The 14,581-nt window shown below is 35.1% G+C and overlaps 2 protein-coding genes and 1 pseudogene across 6 annotated transcripts; 1 reads left to right on the top strand and 2 right to left on the bottom strand.

The window, feature by feature from the left end:
* The first annotated feature begins 1,937 nt into the window (after positions 1–1,937).
* Positions 1,938–5,945, top strand: LOC111311740 (uncharacterized). Of its 4 annotated transcripts, none has more exons than XM_022911390.2 (7): positions 1,940–2,413; positions 3,198–3,365; positions 3,606–3,800; positions 3,876–3,953; positions 4,138–4,203; positions 4,438–4,503; positions 4,617–5,945. In XM_022911390.2, exons 1-7 carry the CDS (start codon positions 2,120–2,122, stop codon positions 5,433–5,435), a joined length of 1,686 nt encoding a protein of 561 aa, XP_022767125.1. In that variant the 5' UTR covers positions 1,940–2,119; the 3' UTR covers positions 5,436–5,945. The 4 variants fall into 4 exon arrangements, with proteins under 4 accessions (XP_022767128.1, XP_022767125.1, XP_089615524.1 ...); XM_022911391.2 differs by having other exon boundaries at positions 1,945–2,413; positions 3,201–3,365; XM_022911393.2 differs by lacking the exon at positions 4,138–4,203 and having other exon boundaries at positions 1,938–2,413.
* Positions 5,946–6,076: 131 nt separating this feature from the next.
* On the bottom strand, positions 6,077–9,769 carry LOC111311739 (subtilisin-like protease SBT4.15; annotated as a pseudogene).
* A 2,587-nt stretch (positions 9,770–12,356) lies between these two features.
* LOC111310986 (cytochrome P450 94C1-like) lies at positions 12,357–14,346 on the bottom strand. 2 transcript variants are annotated; one of them, XM_022910366.2, is made up of 2 exons: positions 12,738–14,346; positions 12,357–12,647 (listed from the first exon to the last, which is right to left on the bottom strand). In XM_022910366.2, exons 1-2 carry the CDS (start codon positions 14,223–14,225, stop codon positions 12,546–12,548), a joined length of 1,590 nt encoding a protein of 529 aa, XP_022766101.1. In that variant the 5' UTR covers positions 14,226–14,346; the 3' UTR covers positions 12,357–12,545. The 2 variants fall into 2 exon arrangements, with proteins under 2 accessions (XP_022766101.1, XP_089614324.1); XM_089758198.1 differs by having other exon boundaries at positions 12,578–14,346.
* Between the last annotated feature and the right edge of the window lie 235 nt (positions 14,347–14,581).

Here is a 14,581-nt window from a genome sequence, read left to right as displayed (position 1 = left end):
ACCACCAACCATATCCTCATATTACATTCATGTTTCTTGCCGACCTCCAACTTGATCCTTTTAATCTCAGTGGTGCGCCATGACAAGGCCTAATTATTTCCATTTTTCGTTTCATTTTCATAAAATAAATACTTGAATCTTTAGCATATTATATATATATATATATATTTATATGAATTTAATTGTCAACGTTTTACAAACAAAAAATTATTACCTGTACCTTCTCTCAAAGTAAATAGGAAAAAAAAACCAAATGGGCTTTAAGTTAGAAGCCTTGTTGTCTTCTCTTATAGAGATGCAAGTTAGATATGGGCTGAATTAAATTTGGAGTTTTGAATCAATATGTCCAAAAATACAAAACTAAATTTGGATTTCTAGCTTTAAAATGTTAGGCCCTGTAAATTCTTACTCATCAAGTAGCCCAACAATCAATAAAATATGATTTATGTTCTTCTTTTTAATTAATTGGGATAAAAAATATAAAAAATATTATTAATTCAATATAAGAAATAAATGAACGAATTAAAATAATTTCTAAAATTCATATAAAATTGAACCAAATACTTATGTGACAAATTTTAAATTTAAATCTAAACATTTTACCATAGCTTTATCATTGAAAGTTTGAAAACTATATTAAATTTAGACTCGGTTCTTTAAAGTATCCTATCCCAAAACAATTCTCCAATGCGATGAGAACATTTGCACATTAAAGAAGCTCATATTTTAGTATCAATCAAATTATTGATTGAATTAATTTAATTTAATTCAATTATCGTTGAATTAAATTTGATCTATTATAATAAAATTTAAAAATTTTCAGTTGAATGAGTATCCCTATTTTTGCATCAACTCTTAATTGTTTAAAAATTTTATAGAAAATTTTATTTTAAACTCTAAGAACCTTGATAGATAAAAGGAGAAGATGATATTGAATTTAAAAAAACTTTAAAAGTAAGACAAATTATTATAAAATTAATTTCAATTAAAGATGTCAATGGAAATGATATGAAATGAGTAGGATATTTTTCATTTTTATTTTTTGGTTTTTATATTATATTTTATTGTCTTATTCATATTCAACAAGTATTTTAAATTTATTCTCATTTTCATATTTATAGATATTTAATAGGTATGTGTAATTTTTATATTTGTAACTTAAAAAAATAAAATATATTAAAATTTTATTTTAGTAATTTTTTAAAAATATATTAATATATATTTAAATAAAAATATATTACTTTTAATTAATATAAAATAATAATTTACATTATTTAATTAAAAATATATTTATTAAAATATATATACAAAATATTTATGTGGAGTATGAATATAAATATAAAACAAATATTATATTATCTATCTCTATTTTTATATATAATAAGAATTTTAAAATCATATATATCCTTATATTTATAATATAATATTTATTTTTATCTCATTCAAATAAAAAATCAAATTTTCATATAAATAAAATTCACATACCTAATTTTAATCATTTACAATAATATACATACAATGGTCACGTGCAAGAGGTAATCAAAGAAATCTGACCCACTCCAGTGTTTTGCCAGCTAGGACTAAGTGGACACAGCTGTATTCACTCAATCACTTTTTTACTGTTTTACTACGTATAATAATGAATAATATCCACTTTTCACCCCAACAAACAATAACAACAGCAAAAAGAAATAATAAAAAAAAGACAAAAGAAAAAGAGAAAATCCTTAACGTCAATCACCTGGTCCTCCGATTTCCACGTAATCTCTCAAACAACTTGAGAACACGTCGACTACCTGTTGAACTAAAAAGAGAGAGAAATGACAAAATCCCACGTGCTGTTTTGTCACCCTATCCATGTGTCAGATGCCAATCTCTGCTTCATGCTGCGCTTCCCTCCCACGTGCAATACCCCACACACGAGTCACAGATTGTCTAGGTGGCAAAATAGTTATACGTGGCACTCTGAGATACATCCTCAAGGCGCCGCTGAGACTTGAAAGGAAACTTTTTTTCTTTCCTTTCAAAGAAGTTAACGGTGTTCTGCTTCCCCTCTTTCGATTTTTTTTTCCTTTTGTACTTTGAAAATTTCTGTTTTTATTTTATTTTTTTCTTCCGGATGGATTTGGAGAGGGGTTTTGTTTCGAGTTCGTTGGCTTCGACGCCGGGAGATGCGGCGGAGGATGCGGAGGCAGTGACGACGGATCCGATGGAGATGGAGGCGGCGGAGACATTGGCCGCGTTGGCACATTCGAAGAAGCAGGATGCGGTTGGTGTCGCCACGGAATTTGCAGCCAAATGGGGATGCAAGGGGAAGCGAGTGAGTAAACGAGTCAGTAGTAGTGAGTCACCACCTTCTGACATCGGTTTGAACCCGGTTCACTCGCTTCAATCGGGTTCGGATCTCGCCGAGGTTGGTTTTAACTGGTGGATCACCCTAATTTAATTGATATTTTCGATTATTGATGTATTTATTTTCCATTTGAAGAAAAAACAGTTCTGATTTTCCTTTTTGGTTCAATCGCTTTTCATTGTGTCGTCCGTAATTAGTAATACACATTATTGAAAATGTAGAAATAATAAATGCCAAAAAATTTCTTTATTGTAACTAAAAATATAAATTTAATATTTTGAAACTTTTTTATTCCCATAATGCTTGAATTTAATTTGATAAAAATGATTCTATATTGTGAATGCTGGAAATGTCTTATTTTGAATGTAATTCAAAAAATGAAATTGTTTTACTGGTAGTTCTGTTAATGAAATATAACCACTCAAATAACTTTTTGATTTTCTTATAACCTGTTAAATTTTTAATCATATATATCGATCTTAATATGTGAAATGTGATACAAGAATCTGAAGTTAATAGTAACAAATTTCTTAATGTTGAAGTATGCTTTTTTTTTTTTTCCAGCTTTTGTTTCAGTTTTCTATTTTTGGGATTTGAAGGAATTACATAGATAAACATGGGGCAAAAGAGAACATAGATAAACTAGGGAGAAACTGATGAAAATAGAAAGTTTTCTAATGTTAGGAAATTTTAGATCATAAGTAATAATCACTGACGCGGCAAATGTGAGTGGCTAAACCAGTTGGGTTTTTGTTTGTGTTGTGTCTTAATAGGACCTCATTTAGTGATCTGTCACCAAGTCACACTATTTTGTGCAGGACTTGAAAATTATTTTTGTTTATAGCAGGGTCGAGCTACAGTAGGCCAGCAGCAAATTCAAGTGACAAGCACAACTGTAGTTGTTGAATCAGTAGAAGATGAGCAGAATGCTGAGTCGCTTAACAAGAGTCATCCTTGTGCTGCAAGATACACTTCCAATGGGGTGGTGAGGTCTAGACAGAATGTAACTGAGGTAGATAACTTCTTTGGTTTGCTGTTATGCTTTGTAAATGCTCCTATTTTTTGACTGAATGTTCTTAGGATAAGGCTGAAAAAGAAACTCATAGATTGCATAGAACATTAACAAATAAGGAATCAGATTGTTAGATGATTCGTGAAAGGCAGGTTGGTTGTGTTTGCTTGATATAGTGCATGTATGTTTATTTCCAGATTTTATTGATTTACTTATACTGGTTGCTCCCTATAATTATAGATATTATTCAGCATAGTGGAAATGCCTGAGAAAGATATTTGGGAGGATAGGCAGCAGGATCAAATGACAGACAACAATACACTTATGAAATCAGTAAAGGTTGAGGAGAATGCTGAATCAGTCAAATCAAGTTCTACATGTGGCAAAAAATTCATTTCAGGTTGTGGGGGGAGGTCAAGACAGAATTTAACTGAGGTAGAACGACTTTTTATTTGATTTTCTTGCTTTATAATTGGTCCTTACATTTCAACTGAAAGTTTTTTCTATCAGACTGAAAAGGAAGCACGAAGATTACGTAGAATATTAGCAAACAGGGAGTCAGCTAGGCAGACGATTCGCCGAAGGCAGGTAATTGATTTATTGCATGTTCAGTTATGTTTGTTTTTGGATTTTATTTTACATGGTTTATCAGTCTGCATTTGTTGATTTACCTGTATCTTTTTCTTGCTTTGACTGTAAATATTTTCTGTCTAATGAGAATGTCTGGAAGATATTTAACACTGTTGAGCACTTATGCTGTACTTTCATTCAGGCTCTTTGTGAAAAATTGACCCTAAAAGTTGCTGATTTAACTCAAGAGAATGAAAATTTGAGGAGGGTAAGTGGCACCTCTTCCATCTAATCAGCTTGAGTTCCAATGAGGCCTTATATTTATTTTTTTATTTTTACTTGACCTTCCGAAATTGAAGGGTATGTCTGTTCTAGTAGATTTAAAACAAATAAGTAAAGAAGTTTTTAGGTCTCTACCCTTTTGAGTTTCTTGGTTGTTGTTGAATTTATTTTAATATCGTATGCTAGCTTATTCACTTTTGATTACCTTCCTACTAAGAAGGCAAAGGAGTTGGCCCTTAAAGAGTACCAGTCTCAAGAGAGCACCAATAAGAACCTGAAGGCAGAGGTAACATGAATTAACATCGATGAACAATTTAACCCTGAAAGTACTTTACCTATTTCACTACCTTTTAATCCTGAAAATACTTTACCTCTTTAACATGCTATATTTTTCTGCAGATGGCTAGAGCAGTTAAAGCAGAGGAAGCGAAAGCTCCTGGAGAAGTTAAGTTAGCCCATCAGATTTCTGGTCCATCTAGAAACTATCCATTTTTCTTTTATAACCAACACCCTTTCCCCCCGTTTTGTTGGCCTCCCATTGTTCAGTCTTCACATTTGGTACAATCACAATGTGGACACCAAAATGCCATTTTTGTTCCATCAAGCATTTCTACACCAACTAATGGTAGGCTTGATTCATCTCATGATCAAGAAAATCCCATAAATGTCAATGGCCCCAAGACTCCCATATATGTAATGCCTTACCCTTGGTTCTTTTCCCTTCCTGATCATGGGAATGGTCTGCATCCCCAACCTTCTTGTGGCCCAAAGAATATCAAAGATGCAACTTCTGTGAATAATGGATTTTGTGCTGGGTGTTCTTTGAAATCTGTTGTACACGAGGACGAATATAGTTCCTCTTTACAGATGGAAGTTGAAAAAGAGGCTTATGGCTCAATTGAAGTCAGCCCTAATAACCTGAATTGTACTCCAGTTAGGCTTCCTCCAGATGGAGGTGTTCAGTGTAAAAGATTCCACATTAAAGAGGAGGTCCTTGTGCCTACACCTCTTTGTTCTGCAGGGACTACATTTGGTGTTGAGCAGGGGAATGCACTAGATCATGTTGCCAATACTGAAGTGGCTCAGAATCAAGAGTCAACAAATTATAAGAGTAAGAAAGTACTGGGTGCAATGGTTGCTGCTGAGGCAAGAAAGAGAAGGAAAGAACTTACAAAGCTAAAGAACCTCTATGGCCGACAATCCTGGGTACACCGTTGATCTTATTAGCAAAAATTTGGATGGTCATTGTAACTAGAGGGAGTCCTAGAAGCTTGTACCCCTGCAGAAATACAAATACGGAAGCAGAGAAGGCCTTCAATGGGAGAAAGCCTAAATTATGGTTGCATGCACATCTGTCAAGTCAATTTTCAAGGCTACAGGCATTTTCTCCAGGCTTTTTGTTTTCCTTTTTGGGGGTAGGATACAAAGACACAGATTCATTGTCCTGTTTGTTGTTTTCATTTAGCTTAACAGACTAATAATCTCCCAAGATTTTTTTTCTTTTAATTTTTTGGGTTAAGCTGCTGGTTTAGATTGGAGATGGATACCTTTTCTCCCCCTATTTTATAGGCTTTAACTTGGAACAGGGCTGCGAATTAGTTTGCATATTAGTTACCAATGTAACTGATGTTTTTGTAACATATATGCTGCAAGTTTTTCACCCTCTTGCAGGAAAAGACGTGTACAAATCTGTGATTGAGATGTTGAAAATTTCTGGTTGATTTTCTATCCTGCATTTTCTTTCTCTTATCTTCATTCTTGCACAATGATACACAATCTTGCTTACATCAAGACTTTTCCTTCATTGCCATGTCTAATATTCCTCTCAAAAGATTTTCGGATAGCGATTTAGATATATAACCGGCGATCTTTTTACAATGGGAAATAGAGACAAAATTAGTTACGATATACCAAAAAGGAGTAAAGGAATCGACTGAAAAACTATTCAATTCTAGCTATAAGTATTAAGCAAATGCCAAAATAAAAAAAAAAAAAAATGATTGTTGTTTAAAGATAAGAAGAGGGCTCTTAACTCTGTGCCCCTCTTTACTCCAATCAAGGGTAGCTGATAGGATCTCTGTCCCATTCTTCATTGAACCGCCCTTCACCAAAACTCTGAAAGATTGCTTTTGATGCTTCCTATTGAATTTCAACGTTTTTGGGATAACTATGATAGAAAATTCCTTTGGAGAAGTCACTTTTGCCTTGAACTCGGAATTTCCATCTACAACATATGTCACAGTTCTGTAAAACACTGCTGAAATTATAGATTCTGTACCATTAAGATGGATGAGAATGGAAGGATAGTTGAGACCGTCAATGCCTCGTGCGGGTATAAAGCTTGGGCAATTATATTTTCGCTTGCCACCAGTGAGTAGGCCAATGGTGGTGCTATTGTACCCTTGTTTGCAAAGGAAGCTAATGTAAGAACTCTGGTTAATGTCATAGATGAGCCCAGGGTGCACAGCTCTAACTGGATTTATCTGGCCTGATCCTGAGCTTAGTTCCCCATACTTGTCTCTGATTGTCATGGGTGTTGCTAAAGCAAGAAATGATATGGTAATCGAATTAGAAAATTATTATTTTGTCTGTTATTTGACAGATTCGAGTATTGAGATTCTATCTCATTGCTTGATATGTGGTTTGGAAGTTTTACCAGTAGTCATGAGAGCAGACTTGATTGCTGCTGGCTACGAGACTGGATGGAAAGACTTGACATACACTGCAGCAGCTGAAGCATGAGGGCAAGCCATAGATGTCCCTGAAATAAGTTAAAACGCAGAATAGCGATGGTCATTTGATTCTCCAGTTATTGAATTCAGTTTTGCGTACGCAGCCAATATGTTTAGTCCTGGAGCAGCAATATCGGGCTGCCATGGAAAGTCTCAAGTTAGAAAGTATTAAAGATAACAAAGACAGAGCAAGGGCGAGGCTGGCGACAAGATTTTACCTTGAGAATGTTGCGGCTTAATAATTGAGGTCCTCTAGAAGAGAAAGAAGCAATAAAGGGGGCAGCCATACGAACAGTTCTTGACTTTTATATGACAGCTTGAGGGTTCCTGGCATTATCAAATTCGTGTCATCAACACTATCTATAAGCTTTCTCATTGTTGAATCGAAGAGTCTGAAGTGAAAGAAGAATGAATCAAAAAGCAGACTTACTTTGTAGAGTTAATATACCGATCAAGCTTACACCAGTCTTGCTTCGAACCACAGTGGTTGCAAGAGTTAGAGTGAGGAAGTAATAGTCTGTTGGTGCATCGACAGCCATTATGGTTCCTGCCCCGCCCAGCATGTTGATTGTAGAGTCCTGACCAGCATCCCCGAGGCAATATACAATCTTTCCCTTAACCATGTTTTTGCTCAGAGTTCCAAAATCGCAAGCACTTTAATCATGTTTAAACATAATTGAATTAGAAGCGTAATGCAATTTAAAAAACAGGTAATGCCAAATTTGCCTTGTGCAAAATGCAAATACCTGATATTTCCGTAGTAATTTCCAGTAAGATTGGCTGCATGGGCTCCGTTTGTAAAAGGGTACATCTTTTTCGTCCTAAATGTGTTGATTCCATTGCCCTATATTGAGCGGTGCAATAGATCAGATTTATAATGATTATTATGCAATATCAAGCGCAGAAATTCACAAAACAAAGAATTCAAAACATATAGAAGTTATCGTGCCATAACCAAGCTTAATAGTTGAGGTGAATTGCCTATCTATGCTACTAGCAGCCACGGTCAAGATCCAAGGTGCAAAATTTTGAACTGTTGCAATCATAGGCCCTTCGTTTCCTCCAGCACAAGAAGTCAAAATTCCTTTTCTCATGGCATGGAAAGCTCATATATCAATTAGATCATGGAAAAACTCCCTGGAGGTACCGCCTATTGAAAGGGAAATCAAGTCCACTCCATCATGGATGGCATCATCAAATGCAACCAGTAAATCCATGTCACTGCATCCACTACTCCAGCAAACTTTGTACATGGCTATACGTGCAGATGGCACGCCGCCACGATCCGTTCCTTTGTCTATGCCATACAGGCTGGAGCCCTTCACAGGCATGCCAGCTGCAGTGGACGCAGTGTCGGTGCCATGGCCGTCAGTGTCTACGGGCGTTGGGTCATCCATTATAGGAGCAGTGCTGTCTAGTTGATAGTATCTTGCACCAATGACTTTGCTGCCCATCATAGAAAAGGTTCAACGTCAAAATCTGACAGAAATATGTTCAAAATATATATAGCTCATACAATTCCGGGAAAACCAATTTGAATAAAGTTGTAATTCCTAAACAACAAGACCTTTTTCCTTGTCCAATGTTCCTCAATCTTTCAGCAAATATAGTTCAAGAGTTAAAGATCAGGCAGATTCCTGATTACAAGAAGACTGTAGTTTTCTTGTAAGTTAGAGAAAGTACTTGTTGCAACTAGTGAAGTTAGCTCGTTTGTAACATTTACCCTTCCATTTAGCCGGTGGATGACCATAGCCTTTATTATCATTAAAACTGGGGGATCCAGGCCAAATACCTAAAACAAACGTCAAAAAACTTGTCCTTTAAGGGGGCAAAAAGATAAATATTTGAGAAAGAACTTCCCAATTGAAGAATGAGAAAACATGTTCCGTTTACCAGTGTCCAATACACCAACTATGATGTTGCTTTCCACGATGGAATCCCTTTTCTTTGAACTTGCAGGCATTTCCAGAAAGTCACATGATCTTGTTGTAAGAAGTTTGCGCTTCGTGTTTTCGAATACTGATACAACCCCATCTTCACCTGCAAAGCAATGTGAACAGCAATGGTTGAAGTGGGAATAACAGAACCAGCATTACTAACTGAAAAATAGTCTTCTTTAAAATTTCTTTTAGACCTGAAATTCTCTTTGCTTCGTCTGGCAAAAGCCGTGCAACAAACGCATTGATGCTTTTTCCATAATTCTATATTTTGGATCCTCTGGCTATGCTCTCACTACAAGAAAAATATTGGTAAACATCATTTAGAACAATCTCAATGACAGATAATTTATTGGTATTAAACGTTTAGCAAAAAAGAAAACAATGAAAATTACTCTCCAACTGCCTTCAGCAGCAGATTATTATGTTCATTCATGACAGTAATCCTGGCTCCATGACGTGGTACTTCTCCCATGTACACAATAGATGGCTGTTGTTAAAAAGTATTATAATATCAAATTAACAACAAGATTAATGTTTCAAAGCAAATGAAACCAAACAATTATGAAGAAAAATGGTGAAATGGTCCTTTTGGTTATGGAAACAGGGTTTTCTTTAGTTCCTCTGTATAAGAGATCAGCAGGAGATATATACCTTTCTTTCATTTTCAATTGATCCTTGGACTAAGGTAGCTGCAAGACATAAAAAACAACAGGCAAAAGACAGAAGACAATGTATCATTGGTACTGCAATGTTTTGCATTTTCTCTATATCGAAGCATACAAAGTACGAAGTGAAAAGAGTGTCTTTTTTTTTGCTATAAATAGATACCAATCATGGGCAAAATATCATGAGAGAGCTTGAATAGTAGTAATAGTGCCATTTCCACACATGCAACAGATCAGTTCCCACCGCACAGAATGGTGAGTGATGAGAGTCAAAATTTGACTACGTTAATTATCATGAGTAAAAGGAATTTTGCATGGTTTGTATGGAAGTGAGATTTTAGTGGCTTTTATTTGGGATCTCTATTAGTCGGTGATAGATTTATTCCAAACATGATTCTTATTACCCCCCCCCCCCCCTCCCCTTACAACTCATTTTGATGCAAGGCTGATATATTCCAATGTCCGGCTTTGGCATGCAATAAAAGTAGTAGTAATTAAGAAAATAAACGAATGCAATGGTAAATATGCTTAGGAATATTGTCACAAATTCTATAATTGATTTTTTTCTACTTATTATAAATTAATTGATTCTATATTGGAAGTTCTTTTTCTTTTTTATATGGTATCGTATCTTCCTCATTTTTTATTTTATATACATTTTTTTACAAATGAGATTTTAATATGAAAATAAAAATAAAAATATAAATGTTAAGATTTGAATTCTAAAACTACTAAATATCATTTTTAAAAATAATTACATAAATCATCTAAATTAAATATCGAATTCTTATTTTATACCTTACTGCTATGTTATACCCCAAGTTAAAAGAGGAATAGGACGGTACGTTTCTCATTGACAATGCTTCGAAGCTCATCGATATAACAAAGAAAGCCTAAAACAAGGCTTTTAGGCCCAACCAATCTATCAGGAAAGAGACCCCAAAAATCAAACTAGGAATGGGCTGCGGAATTTGTTATATACCTCTAAAGTGGACTACACCATTGTCAATCTTCAAGGATAGAAGAAATAGGCCCACTGAATTTTAGGCCGGAATCGGAGACCAATTAGTTAAAAGTTGAAAATGACTTTGTAAATCGTTAGGAAATGTTAGATAATGAATTATTTAAAAACGCCTATCAGCAATACTTAGATTGCCTTTTATTTTTTATTATATATATATATATCGATCTTTATGTTATATAATTTCTTTGCAACCAACACGTAATACAAAAGGCATTTCTATTTGAGAACAATAAAAAAAGTATAATGTTTTATGACTAATTAACTTTTTGAACTTGACACTTGATCTCCTCATTCCCAAAAAGAAAGAAAATATTTTATATGCAATCTTAATATATATACTTAGATACATTATACATAGCACTTTATCCCAATAATTAAATAATTAAAACGACAAATATTAAAGAGGAAACTACTTATCATATCCTTCTGATAATCCAATGGCTTGGTTGCACCAATAGCTCAACTGCTAATCGCCATAGCCCATAGATTTTATCACTGTTATTGTCTCTTTGGCTTTGAAGAAAGAGCTTGCATGGGAAAGCTTATTATAAGGACTAGTCCTTTGTTTTAAGGTCTTGAAGAAAAAGAAACACTATACCATTACTATATACATGAAGATAATGTAAATAATGCACGCACATCGACCAATTAATTTTATTTGTTGGTATTTCATTTTACAGTCTAATTTTCATTTTCTTCAAAAAGAGGATAAATTTTAATCCAACCAAGAAATGTGGATTCAAAACGATTGGACCGACTTTGTCGATGTTTCATTATTTGGTTTGATGTTTCAAGCTTTAGCTTCATATGTTTATTTTCATAATTAAACCACAAATATCAAAATTTTGAGTTTAATCAAATTAAAAAATAATTATAAATATTGAAATTTTAATTTCAAATTTATTAAATGTAATTTTTTTAAGTATAACTGCATTAATCAATCAAAAGAAACTTCAAATTATACTATATTAATTTTCAGTTCGATCAATTTGTCTTTATTAGAAAGCAATTTTCGCATGTGGGATAATTTACAACACTTTTTCTTTAGAATTTTCGAACCAACCACACGTAAGTAAAATACCCCCATGTCCTCCTAGTAAGCATCTCAGTGCATATATAAGTGAGAGGACCGACATCGAAGACTGCAGCCCTCGTGGCAGTCACAGAAAAAGCCCCTTGTGGGAAACTGATAAAAGGACGCACGTGAAGACCTTGTAGGCAAAAGTGTTTTTTCTATTTTAATTTTGCACCATATTTTTCTCTACTTTTCCATTGGGTTTCCTCACCTGTTTAGGGCTTCCCAACTACCGACTTTTTTCTTGTTAACAAACTAAACCTCACACTTTCTGTCTCTTTGGCTTATCCCAGGTATTGATGAACTGTCTAATCCTCTTTTTAACAGCAAGCAATTCTCTTCAGGTATTATGGATAATTGTTCATTTACACTCTTCCATCTAACTTTTCTCAATCACCAAAAAAAAAAAAAAAATCATTATTAATGGGATTCACTGCATAATTTGTGTATATATATTTTTATATATATTTATATATTTATATTGATCGATAGTGAAGCTAGCCAGAATCAGAACTGAAAGTGTAATATATATTTAGACTTGAAACTAGACCATGCATCCATTTGATCAATTGCGAGGAATAAAAAGTAAATATTTAGAATTTGGATTAGATTATATCAAGATATATATTCACGTTCCAACCCAAACTTGTACAAGTGAAAAATAGAGTACTTGCGATAGATTCGTGGTGTGCGATTGAACTGATAAACAGAGATAAAGCTACATCCAATTGGATAAATCCATCTGTTTTACAGTCAAAAAACAGCAGCCACAAATAATTTTGCGCAAGAATAAGATCTAATGTCCTATCGATACAAATCATCAGATGGATATTGTAATGAGTGACGAATAATACAGGGAACACTTTTCCTTTAGCACCTATTGGCTATTTAATCATACGTCAATTTGGGTATCATAGGTCAGGCCCTGCAACTTGGTACCCCGCTGACGATGAATCTGTCTATATGCTGTGGTAAAGGCCACACACTTGGTTACCTGATCGCATTAATGCCACAATTGTACAATAATACTATGAGTAATTATGACTTTGAGAGAGATTTATGAACGAGGTTTTCTTTCCCGTACCAGGACAGGGAGTCCACCACTAAAAGTAGCGGTGAGCCCAGGAGAGAATCGTGGTGTCCGATGTGGTGTCACTAATTCGATTTGGAACCTTCGGACGAGTGAAAGTGCCACGCTTTTCAGCTCCACCAGAGCCATCTCTTTCCCCAAACACACCCTAAATCCAGCTTGGAAAACTGGATACTTAAAAGGGTTTTCAGGATAGAAAACCCCGCCGTCTTTCAACCACCTTTCAGGCTTGAATTCCAAGCAATCTGGACCCCATATCTCTTCCATTCGTCCCATAGCGTAAGGATGATAAGTAACCCTAGTTCCTCTCTTCAAGAAAGACCCGTCGGGTAATGTATCTTCGTCTTGACAAAACTTTGAATCGAATTGAATAGGAGGGTAGAGTCTCATACTCTCATACACTGCTGCTTGTAAAAAATTTAGTTCTTTCAACTGCTCAAAGCTTGTCAGGTCCTGGTTTTTTCCAATTACTCGATCTGCCTCTCGTCTAATCGCTGACCCTACGTTTGGATGCTTTGCCAGTAGCCAGAACAAACTTGTTAAACCTGATGCTACCGTGTCACGGCCAGCCAATAAAAAGCTTATGACAATATCTCTTAAGTAAGTTTCATCGTTTATGGTACGCATGAAACGAGAGAGAAGATCATTATGGGTTAAAAAGCCCATTTTACGCCTTTGCCTTATGACTTCTTTCGCTAAAATATTAACAATCTCGATAGCCCTCTTCAATTGCTTCTCACTGCCTAAATTCAACACCCGTTTGATCTTCCATACAAGTGGGGAAGCAGTCATAGCTCTCTCAGCTGACAATTTCGAGGCTAAGTCAAAGGCCGCTGCGAATTTTGACATGGGTAAGGAAAGCTCTAGGCATCTAGGGTCTAACCCAAAAGAGAACCGGCAGATGCTATCAAATGAAAACCTTCTAAACACGTCTTGAAAATCCAAAACGCGCTGTTCTTTGGCAGCTGCAACGGATGATAATAACGGGATAAGCCTGTCTTTGATCTCACAGTTGATAATCTCAAAAGCATATTCTCTTATCGAGAGCTTCCCAAGCTCCAGGCTTGCCATCTTCTTCTGAAACCTCCAGGAATCACCATCTACGTTGAATATGCCTCGACCGAGAAAGTCACCCAAGATCATGGAGAAAGGTTTCCCTTTTGGGAAATTCTCAAATCTAGTTTTAAGCATGTACTCAACGTTGTCAGGGTTGGCTGTGATTGTGTTGCCAAGAACATGGATATGGATGGTTTTGCCAGGCGAGTTCTTTAGCAGGTGAGTGTACCAATCACAAAGATTGTCAAATTGTTTCGACCAACTCAAAGTGAGATAAGCACTGCAAATCTCACAGTTGCAACACAGCTTTGGTCTAAGTAAGCAAAACACGACAGAAATAAGAGAAAGGATTGTAATAGAAGTGAAGAAAAGAAAGCAAAAGGACGCATGAAGGAGTTGAAAGAACCAGGAAGCTTCAAGTTCCATAGGAGAAAAATCAACTTTAGACAAATTAAAAAAAAGAAAGAAAAGAGATTAAGGGTACAAGAAAAAGAGAGAGAGACTGAGGGAGACAAGAGGTAGCGGAATTGAAGGTCTTACGAATCAGATTCAGAAAATTTTATGTAGTTAAAAATAGTTTTCAAGGGAGTAGTGGCGCTTTAATATTATCCACTTCCGAAGAAAAAGCAATAAAAAGATTTAAAAAAAAAGAAAAAGGTGAAATTAAAAAAAATAAAATAATGAAAAAACCCTCGTGGGCTAAAGAACAAAGTTACTAGTGGCATCTGCTGCTGCCAGTACTTTGCCGTCAACTAATGTAATTGTGAACAATCAACCCACGT

This window comes from Durio zibethinus, chromosome 1, assembly GCF_047325235.1.
Source record: "Durio zibethinus cultivar Kanyao isolate XHJ-2024 chromosome 1, ASM4732523v1, whole genome shotgun sequence".
NCBI classification, from domain to species: Eukaryota; Viridiplantae; Streptophyta; class Magnoliopsida; order Malvales; family Malvaceae; genus Durio; species Durio zibethinus.
This window is presented reverse-complemented; position numbering and strand designations above follow the sequence as displayed.